Source organism: Mesocricetus auratus, unplaced genomic scaffold (assembly GCF_017639785.1).
Source record: "Mesocricetus auratus isolate SY011 unplaced genomic scaffold, BCM_Maur_2.0 Super-Scaffold_100010, whole genome shotgun sequence".
Lineage (NCBI taxonomy): Eukaryota > Metazoa > Chordata > Mammalia > Rodentia > Cricetidae > Mesocricetus > Mesocricetus auratus.
Window position 1 is genome coordinate 70,645,446 of NW_024429194.1, and position 22,665 is coordinate 70,668,110.

At 38.3% G+C, this 22,665-nt stretch overlaps 1 protein-coding gene across 3 annotated transcripts in view; it reads right to left on the reverse strand.

Moving 5' to 3' along the window:
* Tmem117 (transmembrane protein 117) overlaps positions 1–22,665 on the reverse strand; it is a 469,619-nt gene that overhangs the window by 162,125 nt on the left and 284,829 nt on the right. For all 3 annotated transcript variants that reach the window (XM_040753917.1, XM_040753918.1, XM_040753919.1), the window contains one exon: positions 9,848–9,945. In XM_040753917.1, coding sequence (XP_040609851.1) covers positions 9,848–9,945 — 98 coding nt within the window. The remainder of the gene's footprint in view (positions 1–9,847; positions 9,946–22,665) is intronic.

Sequence of the window (22,665 nt, forward strand, 5' to 3'; positions counted from 1 at the left end):
AATGGTGTGCTATACTAGGGGCATGCTATTTAAACACTGCAAGATGAACTTGTTTGTTTGTTCTGTTAAACTCCACTGACCTTTAAGATATAAATAAAAGATATATATATATATATATATATATATGATTCAAATGTTCAGGATCATTGGTGGCGGTGATGTTGTAACATTACAGGTAAACCCCCTTCAGTATTTTAATGAACTTTACAGTTGGATTTAAAACACATAATTTAGTGCCAAGGTGATTTTTAAACCCTGAAAATAAATATTTCTATTTGTTTTAGTAAATACCACACTCCTATATTTTAATAGTTCTTATAAAGCACCCATTAATTGCAAACTAAATTATTTGAAATTGTCTTTGTATGATTTCCAGTGAAGTCCTCCATCTGAACTTACTTTATAATTACCACAGGCCACGGCAGGTTGGGAATCCCTGACCACAGTATAAAACTCTCAGAATGCATGGAACATTTGCTTCCTGTCATACACCATGCTAAGTCCAGAGACACAGCAAGGAAAACAGTCCTGCTTCCAAATAGTGGGATAAAGGCAGAAATGTGTAAAAGCTTAATCACCATGTTTTATTTTTGTGCATTTTTAAAGTGTCTAGTGAAATTTTACTTCATAGTATTGTGAACCATTTATCCTTTATTTCCTACCAAGGGATAACAATTAAACAAATAGTAAATTTTTGCTAAACAACTTAAAGATGTTTTAATATGATGCCTGTGTAGCAAAATGAGCTCATTCTCTTACACAAAAATGTGTGTGCTGTAGATAAAGCAAACTACTTCTATAGAGTAATAAGCTATAATATGTATGTTTTTACAACCATCTTTCAACTGTCCTCACATTCCCCAGTTTCTCCTCTGCTAACCACAGCTTGATTTAGAAAAAAATCTGGCTTCAAACAGCCTCATTCCAGAGAACCACTTTGGCTAAGGTCAGTTTCCTCAGTGTTTAAGACCATAGGAGCTCAGAACTGGGACTCATTTCACCCGTTGTTGGCATTTGGCTATGGGTGCTACTGTATGCCGTGATAAATGTTCTTGACATCAGATATAATTTCACCAGGGCTTCATTCATTCTGTGCACTCCCCACTCATCCCTTTCATGTACATGCCTTATCATTTGAAGACTCCTCATCTCTATGGGTTTTCATCCTAAAGTATTGTTTTTTCCCCTTACATCCTATTACATCTCTCCACATATCAGCTACATGTAGCTGCCACCTATACAAACAAGTCTAAAATGAAATATATTCTTCATACGCTACAGTCTTAGAACTTACTCCCAAGATCCATATCCACATGACTGACTATTGAGTGTCTCTTTTCTCCATGTCTGGGTTCACTGTGCCCCACTTGAGACTTTGCTTCTTCAGTGGTAGATCCTACAGCAGGAGGTAGCTGTCAATCATCATCCACTGAGCTGTTTTTCATCTCTGTACACTCAGAGCTATCATTGACTTCTTCTCTTCCTCATCCCCAATACCTAACTAATCACCAATTACTCCCCTCACTCAGTTCCTGCCTATTTTGAGGTGATGCTTAAGGTCTACTTCTCTGGAAAAACCAATTCCAGCTCACCTGGCACTGCAACTCAGTGCCCACATCCAGGTCCAGGATTCCTCTTTTTTTTCTCCCTGCATTCTTCACTAGACAAAAAATGGCACTATCCTGATTTTGTCTTTCAAAGTCATATTGTCAGAGCCACATCCAACATATACTGCTGCAAACAATGGGCCTTATAACAAAATTATAATGAACACATAGTAATAAACAGTGAAGTCAGAACTGAAAGTCAGGCTGTTTCTAATAACTCTGTTACATTGTACTCAGTATTTAATAAGGATTTGTTTAAGTAGGTTATTTAAAACGTGGCTAATTTTAATTCAGCCATATTAAATTTACAAAGTCATGAGGCTGGGTTAATATGCAGGCATAAATGTAACCCCAATAGTTAAATTTCTCTGGCATGAATATAGGTCAATTTTCATATGCTAACAATGTAATGAGATATCAATAGCTTTGTATGTGTGTGTGTTCCTTTATACATATTGCATATGTCTGCATCTAGATCCATATATGTGTGTGTAAATGTGTGTGCATTTATATATGTGTATTTCTGTATGTGAAAAATATATACATGTATGTATATATGTGTACATGTATGTGGAAATATGTGTATCTATGTGTATACATATGTGTATACACAAATTATTATGTACCTATGCATACACATGTCACTACTATGGGTATGTGTGTATACACATGTGTCTATGTATGTATGTGTGTGTATATATATATGTATGTATATCTGCATAAATGTAATGTATGTGTATCCAAATATGTGTATGTGTATAGATATCTATGTGTCTGTGTGAGCAAATTTATGTACATATATGTGGAGGCCAGAAGACAACCTCAGGTGTCATTCTTCATGTGCCACGTACATTCACTTTATTTTAGACATTTTATTTTGAGACAAGGTCTCTCACATTAGCCAGCAATTTTCCAAGTACAGAAGACTAAATGGCCAGCAAGCCCCAGAGCTATGCCTATCTGTGCCTCCTCAGTCCTGAGATTACATGTGTATATCACTTTTTTACATTGGTTCCATAGAAAGAACTCAGGCCTCTTGTTTGTGCAGCCAGCACTTTACCAAGTGAGCCATCTTCCCAGCCCTCAGCTGCCATTTGGTATAGAAGTGTCTTATGTCTAACAAGAAAATCAGCTGGAGCATTATCTTTGGGTCTTTCAGTTTTGAATATTTACAAGTGGTCATGTTTACAATGGAACCTGCTAATTTACTGTTAAGAGGACTGATTTACTAGGTACAGGTATTTTAGTTTGGGAAAAAAGTGGTTTGTTTCTCCTCAATTACAAAGGCAGTTTTCAACCAAAGATAGGCATTTGATTAGAGAAAAAGAAAGAAGCAGGCAGTGTATTATAATAATAATGAATACTCACTCCACCATAACATGGAAATACGAAATATTTTTCTACTTAAAAATGTTGTCATAGAAACTGGCTAGTTGTTTCTGTGGGTAAAAGTTCTGGCCACCAAGCCTGATAGCACGAGTTTGATTTCAGACACCAATACACGTGAAGATGGAAGGAAAGAACCAACTTCTATAAACTGTCATATGATGACTACACATGCTATAGCGTGTACACACACACACACACACACACACACACACACATGCACACATGCATATTCACAAACATTTATGAATAAATGAGTATTTTAAATAAATACCATAGGATCATCAACTTTGATGAAAACTTGAAAGTACTAAGTTTTCTCATAGTCAATGTTAAATTATTTCTGTGTTATTACTAATAAATTGGTACCTAGTCTTTGAAAAACTACTTCCATTAATAAATAACTCAATATTTCATCATATGGGCTCACTGGGAATTAGGAAGTTCACACTTTTTTAGGAAATTATTAAATATGAAGATGAAGTAAGTCTGCTTCTCTGTGGCAATTGGTTAATGGCCAATATTTTGACCTCAGCAAGAAGTGCAGCAAAATTATTTGCTTATCTCCATCTTAACCTTATAATAGGAAATAATATTATGACATTCAAGAGGTATTGTAGAATAACAAATTATGTGCTTTTGTGAAAAAGAAAATAGAAACCCATTGAAATCATATAGGTAAAAAATGAAGTCTTCCCAGGTGTTAGTAACACTTCTTTCTCTCTGAACTTTTCATGATCCTTGGGTATTCTTTACTTTACTTGTTACTTATTTACTGTATCTTTGTTCTTTTGAGACAGGCTCTCTTGTAGAACTGGCTGGTTCTTCTGCTATGGTTCTGCGGTGAAGCAGAAGGCAACCCAGATCCTCCAGCTTCCATGTTCCAAGTACCGGGATGACAGGGGCCACCACACCACAACCAGAAATTTTATTTTGTTATCACATTAAAAAGTGAAATTTAAAATAATTATAGTTTCTTTGCTACTTCCTGCTGAGTCAAATTTAAACAACTGTACCCTTTGGTGATATTCTAACAGCCATACTACTCAAAGCAGATGGCATTAGAGTTGCATTTATTTCTCAGATAAGAATTATAATATTGAAGGTCAAAAGATGCTCTACCAAATTATTATGTGTTAGAGAAAGTGCTTACTCAGTATGAGACACCTAGTTAAAAATAAATGAGGAGTATAGAGTATTATCCTCTCTAAGTGCTAGACTGGAACAAAAATGGTGTACACAGACTCTCTCTCCTCACATTTCTTTTCTAACTTGCTTCCTCAAAGAGCACAGTTTTAAATACTTTGCTGCTATCCAATTTGTAATATCATCTCTCCGATCTGTGTCAGTGATTTCCTTGTCACTCCCTGTCCAGGCCATAAAACACAAATACTAGTTTTTTTTTAGTACAGTGGCTCCAGAATTATTTCTAAGGACATGTTTCTGTATACAACAGGATCACCTAGTTCATGTTGCAGTGTTCAACAGTGTCCCAACCTCAGTGTCTTGGCACTTACTTATACTATGTGTCCACTGTGTTGTTCAGGATGCTTGGGTTCATCTCACATCTCAGTAAGACACAAGCATCCATGGCAGCTTGCTTCTCATTGAAAACTAAATGCATCTACTTAGATGTGCCATGTGCCACTCTGAGTCACAACTTCATTGTTCAAATCAACTCATGAGACTTAGTAGGGGCAGGGTGGACAATACACCTCCCAACTCCTTTTACCATTCTCTCCCTTAATCATAGACAATGATTTCTCCTTGGTTAAAAAAACAAGTCACACATTTGGAAAATAGAGTCCAAAGAGCTTCCCATCAAAACCATGCCAACTGTGTCTCTGGAAAATAAATAAATACATAGATGATACCATGAACATAATTTTGCTTTTGGTGTTTGCTCTTTTACTTCAGACAAGACAGGGAAAATGGCAGCTGGTAGGCCTTTGGAAAAAACGGACATAAAAATATTTTCATTCTTAGATCTCTAGTCTTTTAAGCTATGAAATTGTCTAAGGACTGGCTTTGGGAGCCATCTGTGAATATTCCCCTTTGTATCTAATATTTCTAAACACAATCATAATTCAGTATTTTCTCTGATGTGAGATCCCGAGTACTGCAGCCGCCTTGTCTTTGTGGATAGCAATGAAACCATTTCCTTGTGTATGTGGGGGGGGGCACCTGTCACCAAGGCAAGGAAGCAGACAGCCAGACAACTGCAGGTGATAACACTCCAGTGGGTATTTGTGAGTTAAGAAAGTAGAACAGCTGCACATTGTTTAAGCCTCAGTGCCGTTCAGTCTGTTGCACAGAACCATACTGCAACTCATGACAGGTTTCCTTACCATACCTTCTGTTCCTGCATAGAGCCTAAACCAATTTTTTAAATGACTAGAACAAAATCAACAAGAAATATCCCCTTTTGAGTGGGTAATGAGAAGTATACAAATGTTCTCTTTTATTATTGAAATGATAAGTTTCTCAAATATCAATGTTTTCGTATTTTGTCCCCTATGGCTAAAAAGAAAACCAAATATATCATTGTTAAGTTCCTTTTATGTTGTTAGCATTTAGGAATTTGTACTGGCCTGCCCTTGGAGTCCTGACAGGATATATTCTCAGCTACTGCCACTAAGAGCAGTACCTGTGTCTCACTGTGTTCCCTTTTAAAAGAACCCTACCAACTTGCCATCCTCTCTCTCTCTCTCTCTCTCTCTCTCTCTCTCTCTCTCTCTCTCTCTCTCTCTCTCTCTCTCTCTCTCATCTCTCCCTCTCTCTCTCATTCTCTCTCTCTCCCCCTCTCTCTGTCTCCCTTTCTTTCTTTCTTTCTTTCTTTCTTTCTTTCTTTCTTTCTTTCTCTCCCTCTCTCTGTATGTTGTCTGTTCTTATCTATCTATCTATCTATCTATCTATCTATCTATCTATCTATCTATCTATGTCTTTCTCTCTGTCTCTCTGCCTCTGTTTCCTCTCTCCGGATGCTCCTGTCCCCGGAAGCTGGTCTCCCCCTCTCCTTCCTTTTTAGGATTGTTTTCCCCTATTTAAGAAAAAAGCCCTATGCTTGAACTCTGTTGCATGCTATCTTTCTCTTATATACCACGTTTTAAAAATTACAACATATATGACATGAATGAATATAAGATTTCTTTGCTTCCCACATGATTCCCATGTTCAATTCTTTGCATCCGATTTTGCTTTTTCAAAATCAAAATACTATTGTCAAGATAACCTAACCACATCAAAATATATAAAATATCTTTAAAAGGAATTTAAATGTTTCTTCCATTGTTTCATGCTCTGTGGTTGGAATTACTACTTTTGAGTTACAGGGAAAGACTGCACTCAAATACATTACATAGTAATAATTTACATGAACAATAAATAAGTTGATATTTTAATTTGTTCAACATGTAAGATTGTATTTTGGTCAATAACTATAAATTATAACTTTAAATCAATTAGTCATTTGATTTATTCATTGGGAGTATGTCATCACATATACTAAAGTCTTTATATAAAAGAGATAGAAAATATGTAGATTTGAGAAGAGATCTTCAAGGAAAATGGTATTAAGATGATTTAGGAAGAATCAGGCATAGATTCCTATGAAAGAACTGTAATTATGTAAAGCAAAAGGATAACGAGGTTACAATCCACAACCACAGAGAAGCTAGGTGAAAAGGGATACTCTAAGAGGGACATGCATGGAGGGCCCCAGGAAGGAAAAATAGAAAATATCCCCTGGGTAAACTGGGAGAGGTAGAAGGGAAGGGATGCAGAAGGGAGCATGAGGAGTCAGGAAGACTGAGGTGAGAGAAGGGTGGAGGGGAAGAGCAAAGAGATATCTTGACAGAGGGAGTCATTATGGAGTTGGGAAGAAACCTGGTGCCAGAGAGATTCCTAGAAATCCACAAGGATGACCCCAGCTAAGACTCCTAGCAAGAGTGGAGATGGTACCTGAACAGGGCTTCCCCTTTAATCAGATTAGCGAATACCTAATTGTCATCATAGAACCTACATCCAGTAACTGAAGGAAGCAGGCACAATGACACAGAGCCATGCACCAGGCTGAGTTCCTGAGTTCTGTTGAAGAAAGGATAGAGGAATCATTTAAACAAGGCAGGTCAAGAGCATGATAGGGAAAACCGCAGAGACAGCTGATCTGAGCTAGTAGGAGCTCATGGACTACAGATGACAGCTGGGGTACCTGTATGGGACCAAACTAGGCTCTTTGAATGTGGGTTACAGTTAAGCAACAAGATCTGCTGGGAGTGCTCCGGGCAGTGGGACCAAGACCTATCCTGGGTGCATGAACTGGCTTTCAGAGCCCATTTCCTATGTTGGGATGCCTTGCTCTGCCTAGAAGGAGCTTGGTCCTGTCTCAACTTGGTATGCCAGACTTTGTTCATTCCCCAAAGAAGGCCTTATCCCCTCTGACCCTCTTAGGAGGAGTGGATGGGGTTGTGGTGGGAAGGGGAAGGGTAGCAGGAAAAGGGGAGGGAGGGGGAACTGGAGTTAGTATGTAAAGTGAAAAAATGTTTTAAAGAAAAATAATATAATAAAAAAGAATACCAATGAGGCTGAGGAGTGGCTTAGATGATAAAGTGTTTGCTGCACAAATGAAAAGATCTGAGTTCAATATTCAGCACCTACATAAGAGCAGAGCATGGAGATGCATGTCTGTAATTCCAACTCTGAGGATGCAAGAGCAGAAGGAACCTTGGACTTTGCTGGCCAGTCTATCTGATGTGTCTCTGCCAAGGCACCATCTGATTGGTTTAATAAAGAGCTGACATTCAATAGCTAGAGTGAAGAGGACAGGCAGGACTTCCAGGGAAAGCGAGGAACTCTGGGAAGAAGAAAGGTGATTTCCCCAGCTAGACCAGAAGTAGTCAGACATACAGTCTGGAGGAGAGGTAAGGAGCCATGTGGCAGAGTGTAGATTAACAGAAACAGGTGATTTTAAGTTGTAAGAGCTGGTTGGGAACAAGCCTAAGTTAAGGTCAAGCTTTTTATACTTAATAAGATGTCTCTATGTCATTATTTGAGAGCTGGTAATCCAAAGAAAGCCCTACTACATGTTAGTGTACATAACTTTACACAGAGAAAAAAACAAAAACAAAAATGTAATGGTGATTGCTAACCCACAGCCAAAATAAAAAAATGAAATGGCTTGCTCTTTAATGGATTTGATGATGCTGAGGTGGGAAAAGGAAATCAAAGAAAGAAGAATCCTAGGAGCCAGGCTCCTTCTGAGGGACCAAAAATTAAAATTAATAAAAGTTTAAAAACGTGGGCCCTAAATCTACACAGAGAAAGGGAACTTCTAATGAAAAAGGAAAATTTAACTCTTTAAATCAGGAGTGTCATGGCTGGTGCCTGTGTCCCTGCTCTCATAGAAGGGGAGATAACTGTTCACCACTCCTGTTAACATTCCTTTGCTAATTGCTGGTCTGTTGTAAAGATCCCCTGCCAGCTATAAAAATCCTCAGGCCCAGGGAATAACTGACAGACCCTGTGACACCCCCCCATAACCCTGCAAGCCCATGGCCTGTCTTATCTTACTCAAATGTATATTGCTTAAAATATATAGTTACTGCTTTACTCTGTACTTTGTGTGACGATAAGTAACCATGGAAACTGAAATTTGTGGCCTTCAACCTTATAGTTTGCCCCTTTAAAAGCTTCTGTTTTTGGCTGGTGGGCATCTCATTTCCTCTGCCATGGAAAGAGACCCAAGTTGGCCAGCTAAACAATAAATGGAACCTTTTGCTTTTGCATCAGAGTGTCAACAACTTGGTTTAGTCTCTGGGCTCTGCAAACCTGGCACAACACTTCTAGGAGTACTTCACATCCTTAGACTAAAGTTGCATCCTGTGAAACTGCCTGGATGATTTGTGCATACTGAAGACAGTTTTATACAACACATTTCTCTAATGAAAACGACAGCCTGGTTTTGCTGAGTCAAAAAACCTGCTTACTTTAGGTCAAGCCATATATCACTTTTTCTTCATATAAATGAGCTCGTGAACTATAAACAATATAAATAAATCTGTAAGATATGATAACGATGTCAGTGGAGTACCAGAGTCTTCCTAAATAGAATTCTGTACCACTAATGAAAATCGCACCCAACTGAGGTACTTTAGTGTTGGGGCCAGAATATGATATTTTGGGTATAGGCCTCAGCTCAATTCCAGGAGCTCGGATCTCCTATTGTCTTTTAGATGTTGGCTGGTTACCTCCTGATGGCCTGGCCACAGTGGAGAATGAGTTCTAGTTTGTGTAACAATAGACCTTGGCCTCAAACCTATACTGAGGGCTAGTGGGACATGCCTGGGGACTAGTGGAATGTGTCTGAGACTGGTGAGACATGCTGTTAAGGAAAGTTTGAGGGCTTGTATAAGTGCATTCTAGGACCATCTCTAGGGTTAAAGGAAGTGCTTCCTAGTCAGTCCTATATATGTGATAATAGATGTCTTCTGTCAGTACCCCTGCTTTTGGAAAGCTATTTAAGAGGATGCTTGAATAAACTGCGGTTTCCAGTATGGACTGAGAGCCTCCCTGAAATGACAAGATGTCTCTGTCTCGTTCTTAATGCCATTGGGTAGCTAGAACTTCCCTGATTCACACTCCCCCACTCAGAGTCAGACCCGGGGCTGTTCAGCTGGTTCCAAACACAGCCCCAAAGATATCAGTCCAGGATAGATGACTCTTGCAGCGTAAGACTGATACTGGCTAGACCCCAGCAAATTAGTGGATGGAGAATATAAACAGATAGATAGATAGATAGATAGATAGATAGATAGATAGATAGAACAGACAGACAGATAGATGAGGCAATTTCCTACCAGAATAAGATGATCCTAACATTGCCTTTCTTCCAGAAGGCTCTTGCTGACTTCCCCCAGTCAGGATAAGGCTTGTCCTGAAGCATCATATCAGTGACCTGAAGAGGAGAGGAATTGGCTTAGCACTTGAGGAAATCTCAAATTCAAATTTCAAGACAAGTCTAAAATTTGTATCTATTGATAATAGAATATGCACATGTTTAACATCAGAATACATGAGAAGATTCAAATTAGAAGCATATACTTCATTCCATTCAAAAACATAAGAGTGCATTTAACTTTACATACTGGGTGAGTATGTTTAAGGTTACTCAGCAGGTGAAGGACTGAGGCTGTAAACATTAATTAAGATGGTAAAGGATTTTTTCAATTGAACTATGTTTCATTATTATCTGTCTAAAACAATGGGTCTCATCGCTACATTGTACACAGGTACACAGTGTTCTTTGGTCATATGAACCCCGTCCCCTCTCACTTGAACACCATGTTTTATAGGATGATACCTTTGATTAGCAATGTCCCTTTAGCATTTGTTTCTAAATCATAAGCTTAAAAACAGAACTTCCAAATGCCAAATCCAAATGATTTTTACCTAAATCCTAAATCCTAAGTCTTTTCCTCTCCCTTTTCCATTCCACTCTCTGTGGCTTTTCTGATTCACCTCACACTCGCCCATGATGTGGTAAATAAATAACACATCAGCAAAACTTCGTGCCTTCCCTGCCATGAATCTAGTGAGGCACTTACTTCCCCTGGTTTACAACGCCATGTATTCCAATTGGCCAGAGCTGCCCACCTACAACTCTGCATCTTCCAATAGTGCCCCTGCTCCTTCTGCCCTGCACATCTGCTGCGGCCCAGGTACAGCTACGCTCCTCCTCCTCCATGCAGCCCCCACTGCTGCGGCCGAGGTACAGCTACGCTCCTCCATGCAGCCTCCACTGCTCGCTCCAGTGCAGACAGCTCACACCTCCTCACTCACCTCCCCATGCCATACCACATTCGGGTTCCTGTTTTCACACTTCTCTTTCCTTTCTATCGGCCGTTACTGTCCCTTGCAGTAAATGTTTATCTTTGCATCCTTTCTAATGTCTAAGGAGCTGCCACATAGGAGTCCAAAATGTTCATACAAAAAAAAATGACAAAATGAACTAGTAAACATCTGATTATTTTTAAAGGCTTGTTCACAAAGTAAACTGATCTTTAGCCATATTGCACATTAAAGCTTTCTGCAAATGTTTGGCAAATAATAACCTGCTATACGAATATTTTAAAAGCCTACAGGTATGAGAAATTATTCTCCTTAAAAAAGGAAAATAGGGTTTTTGTATGCACACATACATATGCATGTGTAACTTCTTTTTCCTGAAAACTTACACTCCATCAAACAGACATCTTTCCATTAGTTTATATTTTGGTTGTTAATGCTCAAATTTAAACACACACAGTCTTCATCAGGATTACTCCTGCTACGATGAAGCATCAGGACCAAAGCAGCTCATGGAGGGAGGGTTAATCTGGCTTACACTCCCACAACATAGTTCATCATCAAAGGAAGTCAGGACAGGAACCTGGAGACAGGAGCTGACGCACAGACCATGGAGGAGTGCGGCTTACTGGCTTGCTCATCATGGCTTGCTCATCAAGATTTCTTATAGAACCCAGGACCACCTACCCAGAGATGGCACCATCCACAATATGCTGCCCCCACCCTCTTGAATCACTAATTAAGAAACTATCCTACGGTCTTGCCTGCAGCCTCATCTTATGGCAGCATTTTCTTAATGAAGGTTCCCTCCTCTCAGCTGACTTTAGTCTGTGTCAAGTGAACATAAAACTAGCCAGGACACACAATGCAGATTTAAAATTAAGAAACCTGATATAGAATAAAGTATAATGCATTGCATATGAAGAATTTTGAATACCCATTAAGAAATACTCCTGTGCTGCCGGGCAGTATGGCACACGCCTTTAATCCCAGCACTCGGGAGGCAGAGGCAGGCAGATCTGTGTGAGTTCGAGGCCAGGCTGGACCGACAGCCTCAAAAACAATACAGAGAAACACTGTCTCGTAAAACCAAAAAAAAAAAAAAAGAAAGAAAGAAAGAAAAAGAAAAAAAAGAAATACTCCTGTGCTATCAGCTTTGGTCAGACAAGCTCCTTTGTGCAGTGGCCAGTGGCAACTCTATAGACTCATAATCAAAGTGATTATAATAAGTGGCAGCTAAATGTACAGCTACAAATGAGACACCTACATCATCCCCTCTAAGACTGGGGGATCATGGCAGAGAAAGGAGTAGAAAGAATTGAAGAACTGTGGGAAAGTCTGAGTTCCTCAAACTCTCCTGTTGCTCTTGAAACATGTGGAGGCAACTAATAATGATAGTTCAAAATGGACAGATACATATTTTATTTGTTTTTACTTGTGTATGTGTGTGCACGTGTGCAGGGTTTGTGCATGTGTGCAGGTATGCAGTTGTATGTCTGTGTGTATCGCAGAGGACAAAAAGACATCAAATTAACCAAAGCCAGAGTTACGGGCAGTTGTGAGCCACTCAACTCAGGTACTGGGAGCCTCTGGAAGAGTAGCCAGTGCTCTTAACCACTAAGCCATCTCTCAAACCCTTGCTATTTTTAAAAGGGAGATACTACCTTGTTTGTTTTATCACTGTTTGGGCTTGTTCTGATACTTCCCAATTACAAATTTTTATTTTCTCACCAACAGTGATGACCAAAGATTATATTTCCTTCAAAAACTATTCAAGGTATTTATTGACATGATCAAAGGGAAAAGATAAATTAAAAAGGCATGAATCAGGTGAATTGTGTTGTAACAAAAAGCAGGCAAAATAAAGGAGTTTAAATTCCATATGTTCAGTCACACAATCTCATATGAGAACTTCCTCAAGAAAGCACTGTGATAACAATTTCAGCCACCTTCCCTTCATAACCCTATGAGAGAACAAGTTTTGTGTCAAGTATTTTAACAAAACATCAAGGTTTTATTACATGTTTGACCAGATTTTAAAAAAATAACATTTCATTACTTCTTTGCAACAGTAGATCTCCTGTTCTTGAAGGAGTATGCATGACAATAAATATTTTCCTGTAACAAAATGATTACTGGGTGTGTTTTACTCAATTTTCATTTTTTGCTTCAGGGTAATTTCTGAGAACTACTTATTATATTTCTTAGAGAGCAGTCATCTGCAGCTAGGTGATCAATTATTATGCAGCTTGTTTTATAAAAATCACACCCAAAGATAAAGCATTTTCTCTGTAAATGATAAGACAGAGGCTAAGAAACAATCTCTTAGATGCCATACAGCTGGTCTTTTTTACCTCAGTTCCTACTCTTTATTTTAAGACATATCATCTGATCGATGAGAGGTCACTTACAGCTAAATTGGCAGTTGCTGGGACAATCATTAAAGGGATGCCTTCAATAAGGAAAAAATCCAATTACCTTCTACATTAGAGAAATCAAATTTATTTTTGGTGTTGGTCAAGGGCAGCCTTTATTGGAAAAGATTCAGGGAAGGGAGAGTAGAGGTGATGTGAAGGAAGGGGGTTGTGTGGCATAAACACTACGTTACAATGTGTGCTATAAACATGATGCATGACTGTGTGTGGTATAAACGCAGTATGTAATTGCTGATGCTTCTCTCACAGACAGTAGAATGTGAAATTGCTGGTCTGATTTTCTAAGCTGGGAGAAATGTGTTTAACTGTTTAGGTCTCATAACCCTCATCTTCACTTCTCTATCAACAATGTCTCAGGACAGGAGACAGATCCTCATCATTTAGCACTCGGAGAATTTTGTCACTGGACTCCCTCAGGGGAACACAGGCTATTTTAGCACATATATACTGTACGGTCTGGGAGAGAAAAAAACATTTTGGGGCTTAAAATCAGCAAATGGTTGTAGAAGCAATCTGTCTTATATAGATGGAAGTGACATCTTTGATAAGATGCCCTAGTGATGACAACATAGAAACATAGATGTTGACATCACTAAGCATTGATGATGTCATGCATGTATCACATTTGCTGTAGAACTCAGTGGGGTATAAACTGTTGGGTATAGTTTTCTTACTAATTGTCATGCCAAATTTGTAATTTTCACTTTAATCCCATAGAGAAAAGAGTTGGTGAGATGAAATGACAGAGCTGGATCATGCCCCATGTGTTGTTACACAAACCAGTTACCAGCCTTGGTTCTAATCTGACCTCCCTTAGCAAAGCCCTTTCTCCCATTTGAGCTCAATTCCTCATTGATCATCTATGAGCATACAAGGTATCAGTGGAAATCACAGTCCCACCCTCCCTCAGCATCTTCATGACCATCTCATGTATTATATTATCTGTTTTACTATCTCATTCTTCGAACATTTAATGTCTCTAGTTTATTTATCATCATCAAATTACATCATCTTCCCTTAGCTATAAAAGGTGAAAGATAAAAACTATTATTCTGTCTTATATGTCATTTCAATGTTGTTATGGTTTAGGAATTACCTATATTTTGCATCCTTTCACATTGGCCCACAACTGAACTAACTCAAGGAGACTTTCCAGTCCTTTATCCCAAGTCAGCTTTCACTGGCTGAACTACTTAGAGAACTAAGTACTTCCATAAGAAGAACTTCACAAAGACTCAAACAACTTGCCCACAACCAACCTGTTTACCTTCTTTCTTTCCACTTTTTGCTACTACTGTTTTCAATTGTATTAGCATGTTTTTTGAGACAGAATTTCACTATGCAGTTCCTAATCTGGCCTGTAATATTAATATGCCATGTAGCCCAGATTGGCCTCAAATCCATCATCCTCCTGCCTCATCGTTCCAGGTATGTTTATTTTCATTAGGGTGAAAGGAAAACTGAGCCACAGAGTCATCTTTAGGAATGGGAGGCATCAATTGCTTCGCTCTTGTGTCATTGTTGAGATACACCAGAAAAAAATAAATAAATAAGAGAAAACTGGTATTACTGTTTTCGTCTTTCCCAGTAAGTCATTTGTGTTGCTTGTTTGCCCAACTGTTTTCTCTTGTATTTTTAGTCTAAAGTTGTTTTTCAGGGTGCGTTAACAGCTGCTGTGCTCTGTTAGGTCTTTGGGGATCATATTTGTAATATTTATTTTCCTTCTCTGTTATTTTTTCCTATCCCTTAGGGAAACAACCAAGAACAGGCTGGTTTTCTCTGTCTTTGGTGTCTTTTCTCTTCAGTTTTCTGTGTTGCTCATTCAAACAAGAGCCATACTGTGTATTTGGCGGGGTATGATTAATAACAATAGAAATCAAATTTGTCCTTTGATATGCTATCATGCTCTATTCCCAGCTGTCTCTATTTTAAGCCCCAACCATGTGGGAAGGTGTGTGAGTGTGAGTGGGTGTGGGTATGCGTGGCTGGGAGTGTGGGTATGTGATGAGCAAATGTTCTATTAGAGGACAACTCTGTCAGAATGATTCTGTTTTGCACATGTCAGTATTTCTGGCAGTGGAGTGCAGGTCATCATGCTTAGGTAGAAAGTGCTTTACCCACTAAGCTATCTTGACAGCACCAGTGTTTTCCCTTTAACATTTTTTTCTGAGTTTGCCATCTATTGTTTGATTTTCCATCTCACCTACCTCTGAAGTCTTGAACAACTATACACGCATACATATATACATATATAAAATATGTTGCATTTTTGGATACTATAAGCAATTGTGCAATTTATGGTTAATATCCCTTTCACTGTAAATCCTGTTTGTTTTGGTTTTTAAGTTCACAAATACTCTACTTATTTGGACCTTGACTATACATGACCCTGTCTTCCATTATTCATATATTTAAAGGTAACTGTAATACACTTCTGTATGCCTTATTTGTGGTATTGTTAGGTGCCAGCTGTGGAAAGGAGAGTGTAGATGTAGGTTATATCTAACTATCATCTCTGACAACGGTAAGCGTTCAGTCTGTGCAGTCTTGTGTTGGTGGCTTTGTTTTGTTGGTATCTCCCCATTCATTATAGCACAGTATTGCTTTCCTATGGGACCAACTTAGGTCATGCTATATGAAAGAGTCTAACTTACATTTCTTAGACTGCAGGGAAATTCTACACTCTACAGAACAATGTCAGTGTTTTGTTTGTTGGTTTGTTTTCTTTTGTTCATCTTTTTTTTTTACTACCCTCCCTAACTTTATCTCATTCACTTAGACACATATATGTGATCAGCCTTACTCAGCAGCATCTCCAGCTGAGACAAAGAAAGACCCAATATCTAAGCAGAAAGGATTGTGGGTATTCACTGAGAAATATTAACTGAGTACACAATTAAGTAAATGGGAACCACTGATGGAAGTCTCCCACACGGCTGATGCCATGAATGAATTACTACAAGGAATATCTGAAAATCCCTGGCAAACATCTACTAGTGACATTAAACATGGAATGTTTCCTCCAGCTTTTCAGAAACAGGGCCAGGATTTCACAAGGCATGAATATTAATGTGCTTGCTTATTATCTCCAATGATAGCCTACACTGCCTTTATGATGCATTGCACCTTATTGCTGAATCCCCACTGATTTACAATGAGTCCCGGACTGTTTTATTATTAAGTAAAGAAATTGGGCACATCTCAGAATATTGAATCATTTGGAGAAAGTCATCTGAATTACTGGGAAACAGAAATAAACACAATCAAATAAAAACCCCTTCCTATTCAAGTTCTGCAGAGTTTTGCAAATAAATATGATACAGCCCAGTACAATTTACTTCCTACCACAGTGAGTTATAATTTGTAATAAATAGGGCAAAGGGGAATGATACTGGTTACTGAGCAAGAACCTGCACACAAAAACATTGACTCCATCTTTAGCGTGCTGTTCCTCATGGCTGACTAATACTGTAAAACAACAATAGCCCAGCATTACGTGATTGGGCATTTACTCTCTTCAATGTTGGCTAAAAGAACTGGTTGGGTTTCTGTAGGCATACCTGCTCTGTTTTGTTAACATATATACCAGATTATTAGAATAATTATACAAAATGTGTATTCCATAACACGATAGTTTTGTAACTGTATTTATAGGTGGAGAAGCCGCAGGAAGAAAAATAACTATTTCAGATTTCAGATATGCCATTATAATAACCAATATCCACAAAGAAGCTGTTGGCCACAGAAGGGCAAAATATCCCACAGTGATAATTAATCTCATGCTAAAGGACTAAGCACTCTATTGCTTTCTAAATGTGATGTCCAAAGCGTCTATCTAAGGGCAGAGCCTAAAGAACTGTCATAGTCTGGGGCTCAGAATCCTGCCGCCCTCTTCTTCATCATCCCATGTCAGGACAGTAGTCAGATATTTATGAAGGGCAGTGACAGTGAAATGTTGTAGCTAAACGTTAAAATGAGTGCTGATCTGTGTCTGCACGGCTGATGGGCAGTGATGGCGCTAGGGACAGTGCTTGAGCAACCTCGCCACAAGCAGAAAATAAATACCAGAGAAGTGGCTGTAAATAAGAACCCAACTCATAAGCATTCAGTGTCTGAAATCGAAGCCAATTATTTGCTCTCAAATAAGAAGGAAATACTGGATTTAGGGAAAATCTACACAGAAAGTGACTTAGGAAGTTGTGTCACTCTCTGAGAATTTGCTACTACACCAGGTATATCTGCAAGGCATTCATGAAGATTACTAAGAATTATGTGGAAGTATATATTACAGCCAAGAATTAAAATGTAGAGAAATCATGCTTCTACCCCTTACCACAAGAGTATGTGATGAAACAAAAGCAGGGCCCTTTATGTCCCTTCCCAAACTTTGCTCCCTGTCTGAACCCAGAACATCACCATTCTGAATAGTGCGCTCTTCATCTTCATTTCCTTTCCACTCACTGTGGTTTCTCTCTAAGTAGTTGTCCTCACAAGCAAACCTGTAATAAAGTGCATTGCTCACTTGCAAAAATTACATTCACATTTAAGTAAAAGTAATACCTAATCCCCTGCACCTGCTATTATCCTGCATTTCACTCTTTGTCTCTGACTTGGTTACACAGAGCCAAAGAGTTACCAACTTTGATCTCTGTTTCCTATCTGTTGAAACTTTAATTTTAAAGTTTCATTTTAATGTATTTTGTAGCTTCTTTTCTTAAAATCTGAATCTTATATTTTTGAATCTTATTTGTGGTAACCCTCTAGAATCCTAAAAGTGTTTACTTATTCCCAATGTGTATTTTGCTATGCATACATCTATCTATACAAAAGATATTTTTGTTAGGATTATTATGGTGCATTTGTCAGTATTTTACTTGCATAATTTCTGTTCTTATGCTAGGTAAGGTGGTACACACATGTAATATCAGCCCTCCAGAGGCACAGACAGGATCAGACTGGGAGACATGCTGAGACCTTGTTTGGGGGCTAGCTTTCAGAGTTCCTAAAGGTGATAAACTTCCACAGTTTCACCAGCTTCTTTGGAAGAAAATTAATCAACAGTCTTATGTAACTGTGATTCCTGTCAACTACAATAACACCCAGCATGGAAACACATGCCATCAGGTACAATAGTGGCACAAATGGTTTGGAACCAACCAATCATTCCTGAGTTTGATTTAAGGCCTGGTCCACAGGAGCAAACTCATGTCTGGAACTGTATATATGGACAAGAATTCATGGCTGGGATGCTAAAAGACTCTGACATGAAACAAGAACTATTATTTTGCTAAGCAGACATCACATCAAACTAACTTCTAAAGTCTCTCAAAGCAGTAAATGCATACCTAATGTTGTAAGTGAGGTAATAACCCATTAGGGAATTCACACGTCCAAAGGTGGGGGATCTTATTATTATCACACAATGATAGAAAGCTTATAGTGTGTAGATGTGAATGTGTTCACTACTTTGATAATCTGTGTCCTTTAAGAGAAAAGTCACATTGATGTTTGCATACTAAAATATTTTTATTATTTCCTTCTATACATGATGTTGTTGGCTTTTCTTTTTGTCTTCAATTTTGTCTCCTTTCAGTTTTCACTTTCTTCTCTTCGCTGTTACTTTAGATATATTGTTCCTTCTAGTCATTAGAAGTTGACAGAAAATTTACACTAGCTATGCAAATAGCAAATCTAACAAATAATATCAAAACTCTATTCCATGAAATTCAGAAGATATAATTACAAATCTTAATCCCTCAGCTTGTACTTACTTTTAATTTTTCTAGAATTTTAGTACAAATGAGATGTTATTAAAAACAAAACAGTTGTGAACAGCCGTGGGTACTGGTATAAAATCTGGTCCTGTGGGAGAGGAGCCAGTGGTCTTAACTAAACCATCACTCCACTCCCTGTTTGTATGTACTTGTTTAAGTTTCAAGGGTCATATATGTCTATAAACCTATCCATTTATTTTAGATTTTTAAATTTCTTAGTATACAGATCTTCAAAGTATGTCCCAATGATCCTCTGAACTTCATTGGGAACTAATGTAATGCCTCCCTTTTTATTTCTAATTTTATTAATTTTGATCTCTTTTTTCTTTGTTCCTGCTGCTTGTAATTCTGTTTGTTTTCAAAAAACAGGTCTTTGATGCAACAATTCTTTGTATTGTTCTTTTCATTCCCATTTTATTGATTTCTGCCCTGATCTTTATTATTCTATTCCATCTACAGATTTGTGGTGGTTTGTTTTTGTTTTCTATGACCCTGAGAAACATCATTTAATTCTCTTGAACATTTTAATGTAGATACATCTAGCTATGAACTTCCCCTTGGAACTGCCTTCTTTTTATTTCATAGGTTCTGCTATGAATTCATTTCCTCCTAGTGTCTTTGATGACCTATTCATCATACCAGAGTGTTGTTCCTTCTCCATGAGTTTATACATCTTTTATATTTTTAAATACTGATTTCTAATTTAGACCATACTGATCACAAAGAATAAAAAGCATTTAATATTCTTATATTTGTTAAGACCCACTTTGTGTACTGAAACATAGTATATTTTAGAAAATGTTCCATTGGAATCCAAGAGGAATGTGTGTTATATAGTTCTGAGACGTGGTAATCTATAAATTCCTGGAAAATCCAATTCATAATATCATATGATTTATTTTGGTGTGTGGAGTGCTGTCTAGATGATCTGGTAAATCTGTTTCTTTATAAAAAATTATATATTTTTCCCCAGGGATAAGAACATAACCCAGAGTTTGGCCCTTGAAAGGCAAATATCCTATCTCTAGGCTGTATCTCTAGTCTCTGGTTCATAAGTACACTGATGCCTCACAAAATGGAAAAGGGAGGAGCTAATATGGCACTGATACTGAAACCTGACAAAACGACAACAGCAACAACAACAAAACCCTAAAACTCAACATCTCTGATAAACTTAGATGCAAAAATTTTCAATAAAATGTGAGCATGCCCAATCCACAATAATCAAGTTGGATTCATTCCAGAAATGCAGAGATGGATCAAAAAATGCAAATCAGTAAATGTCATATAACACATGTATAGAGTCTACCACAAAAACCAGGGATTGGATCAGTAAAATCCAGTATTCTTTATGATAAAAATTCTGAACAAACTAAGAAGGAGCAAATCTCAGCAAAATAAAGGCTATATACAACAACTCTGTAGTCCACATTATACCAAACAGGGAAAAAAATAGAGCAGTTCCACAAAATCAAGAATGAGATGTTTTTGCCACTCTTACTCAGGAACAGTAAGTCAGGAAAAGAAATAAAAAAGATACAAAGACTAGGAATATGGTTTAGCAGGTACAGTGCTTACCTAAGATGCACCAAGTCCTGGGTTCAATTCCCAGTACATTATAAAATAGATACAATGTCCTGCGCATGACTGTAATCCCTACACTTGGGAGGTAAAGACAGGAAAGTCAGAAGTTACAAGTCATCCTTGACTACATAGTGAATTTGAGACAGGACTGGGTTACATGATACTCCATATCAGAAAAACAAACAAACAAACAAACAAAAAGAATGGGAGGAAACAGATACAAGGAGGAAATGAAGAAGACACAAAATATACAAATAAATCATTAGATAAAGGAAAACTGATGGAGGCATCACAAAGTATGACTTCTAATTATACTACAGATTGACAGTCACTAAGATAGAATGGTACTGGTACAAAAACAGATTCATAGATGAATACAATAGAATAAAGGATCCCAAATAAACGCATACAGCTATAGCCACCTAATTTTTGACAAAGACACCAAAGCCATGCATACCAGCATCTTCAATAAATACTGTGTGGAAACTGATAGAAACATAAAAGTTTTGAAAACATAAAAACTGGTATAAAACACATAAACCTGATATAAGATACATAAAAGAACGAAATCAGATTCTTATCTCTCACCCTAAACACAATTCAAAATGGAACTTAATGTGTGAACTGAAGCTCAGAAACCACTGTAGGAAAATGAGAAGAAAAGACTTCAAGATAAGAGCCCAGACAAGGACTCTCTGAAAAGGACTCCAGCAGCTCAGGAAATTAAAGTAAGAATTGACAAATTGAACTCTATGAAATGAAGAACTTCTGCATAGAAAGGAAAATGACTCACCAAGTTAACTGACAACCTACAGAATGGGGAAGTATATTTATAACTATATCCGAGAAAGGATTAATAATTAGAATACATATGTTTTAAACACCCCAAGAGACTAAATACAAACAAACCAAACATCCCAGTATGATTAGGAAATCAGCACACAATTCTCAGTAGGTGTAGAACAAATGGCCAATAGTCTTTTGGAAAATGTTCAGCATCTTTATTTATCAGGGAAGTCCAAATTCAAAGGACTTTAAGATGAGCAGGAAGGTTGAGCCAGCGTAAGAATAGAGGAGAAAAGATGGGAGATACCATAAAAGAGGGAGCCAGTATAAGTTGGAGGAGAGATCTGGCACTAGTGAGATCTTCACAGATCTACAAGAATGACACCAACTGGCATTAAGGCTACCTTAAATGCCCTCCCATGATAATGAGAATGATGACTACCTTATATGCCATCCTAGAACTCTCATCCAGTGGCTGATAGAGGCAGAGGTAGACACCCACAGCTGTGAACCGAATTGAACTCCTGGAATCCTGTTGTAAAGAAGAGTGATTACCAAAGAAATCTTATTGGGCTGGCAAAACCCACAGAGGCAGCTGACATAAACAAGGGGGAACACATGGACCCCAGACTGAAGACTGAGGGGCCAGCATGCGACTGATCCAGACACCCTCCCACTGAACCTGGGTGACAGAGAGGAGGCCTTAGCAATCTCTGGGTCCTTGGAGAGTGGAGAAGTATTTATTCCTGGCATACAGAAGACTCTGGGAACCCATACCATGTGGAGGGATGCTCTCTCAGCCTGGACACATGGGGACGAACCTGGGCCCTTCCCGGGATGATGTGACAGACTCTGAAAATCCCTCAGGTAGGTCCTTGCCCTCCCTGGGGAGCAGAGGGGGGGATGGAGTGGGGGTAAGTGGTTGGAGAATTGGGGGGTGGGGGAGGAGGGGAGGGAGAGGGAACTGAAAGTGACATGTGTAAAAAGTTCAATAACAAAATAAAAGGACCTAAAAAAAAAGATTCCTTCCACTATGTTCATAGCAGCATTATTTGTAATAGCCAGAACTTGGAAGCAACCTAGATGCCCTTCAACCGAAGAGTGGATAGAAAAAATGTGGTACATCTACACAATGGAGTACTATTCAGCAGAAAAAAAAACAATGGAATCCTGGGATTTGCAGGCAAATAGATGACACTAGAAGAAACCATCCTGAGTGAGGTAACCCAGTCACAAAAAGAGAAACATGGC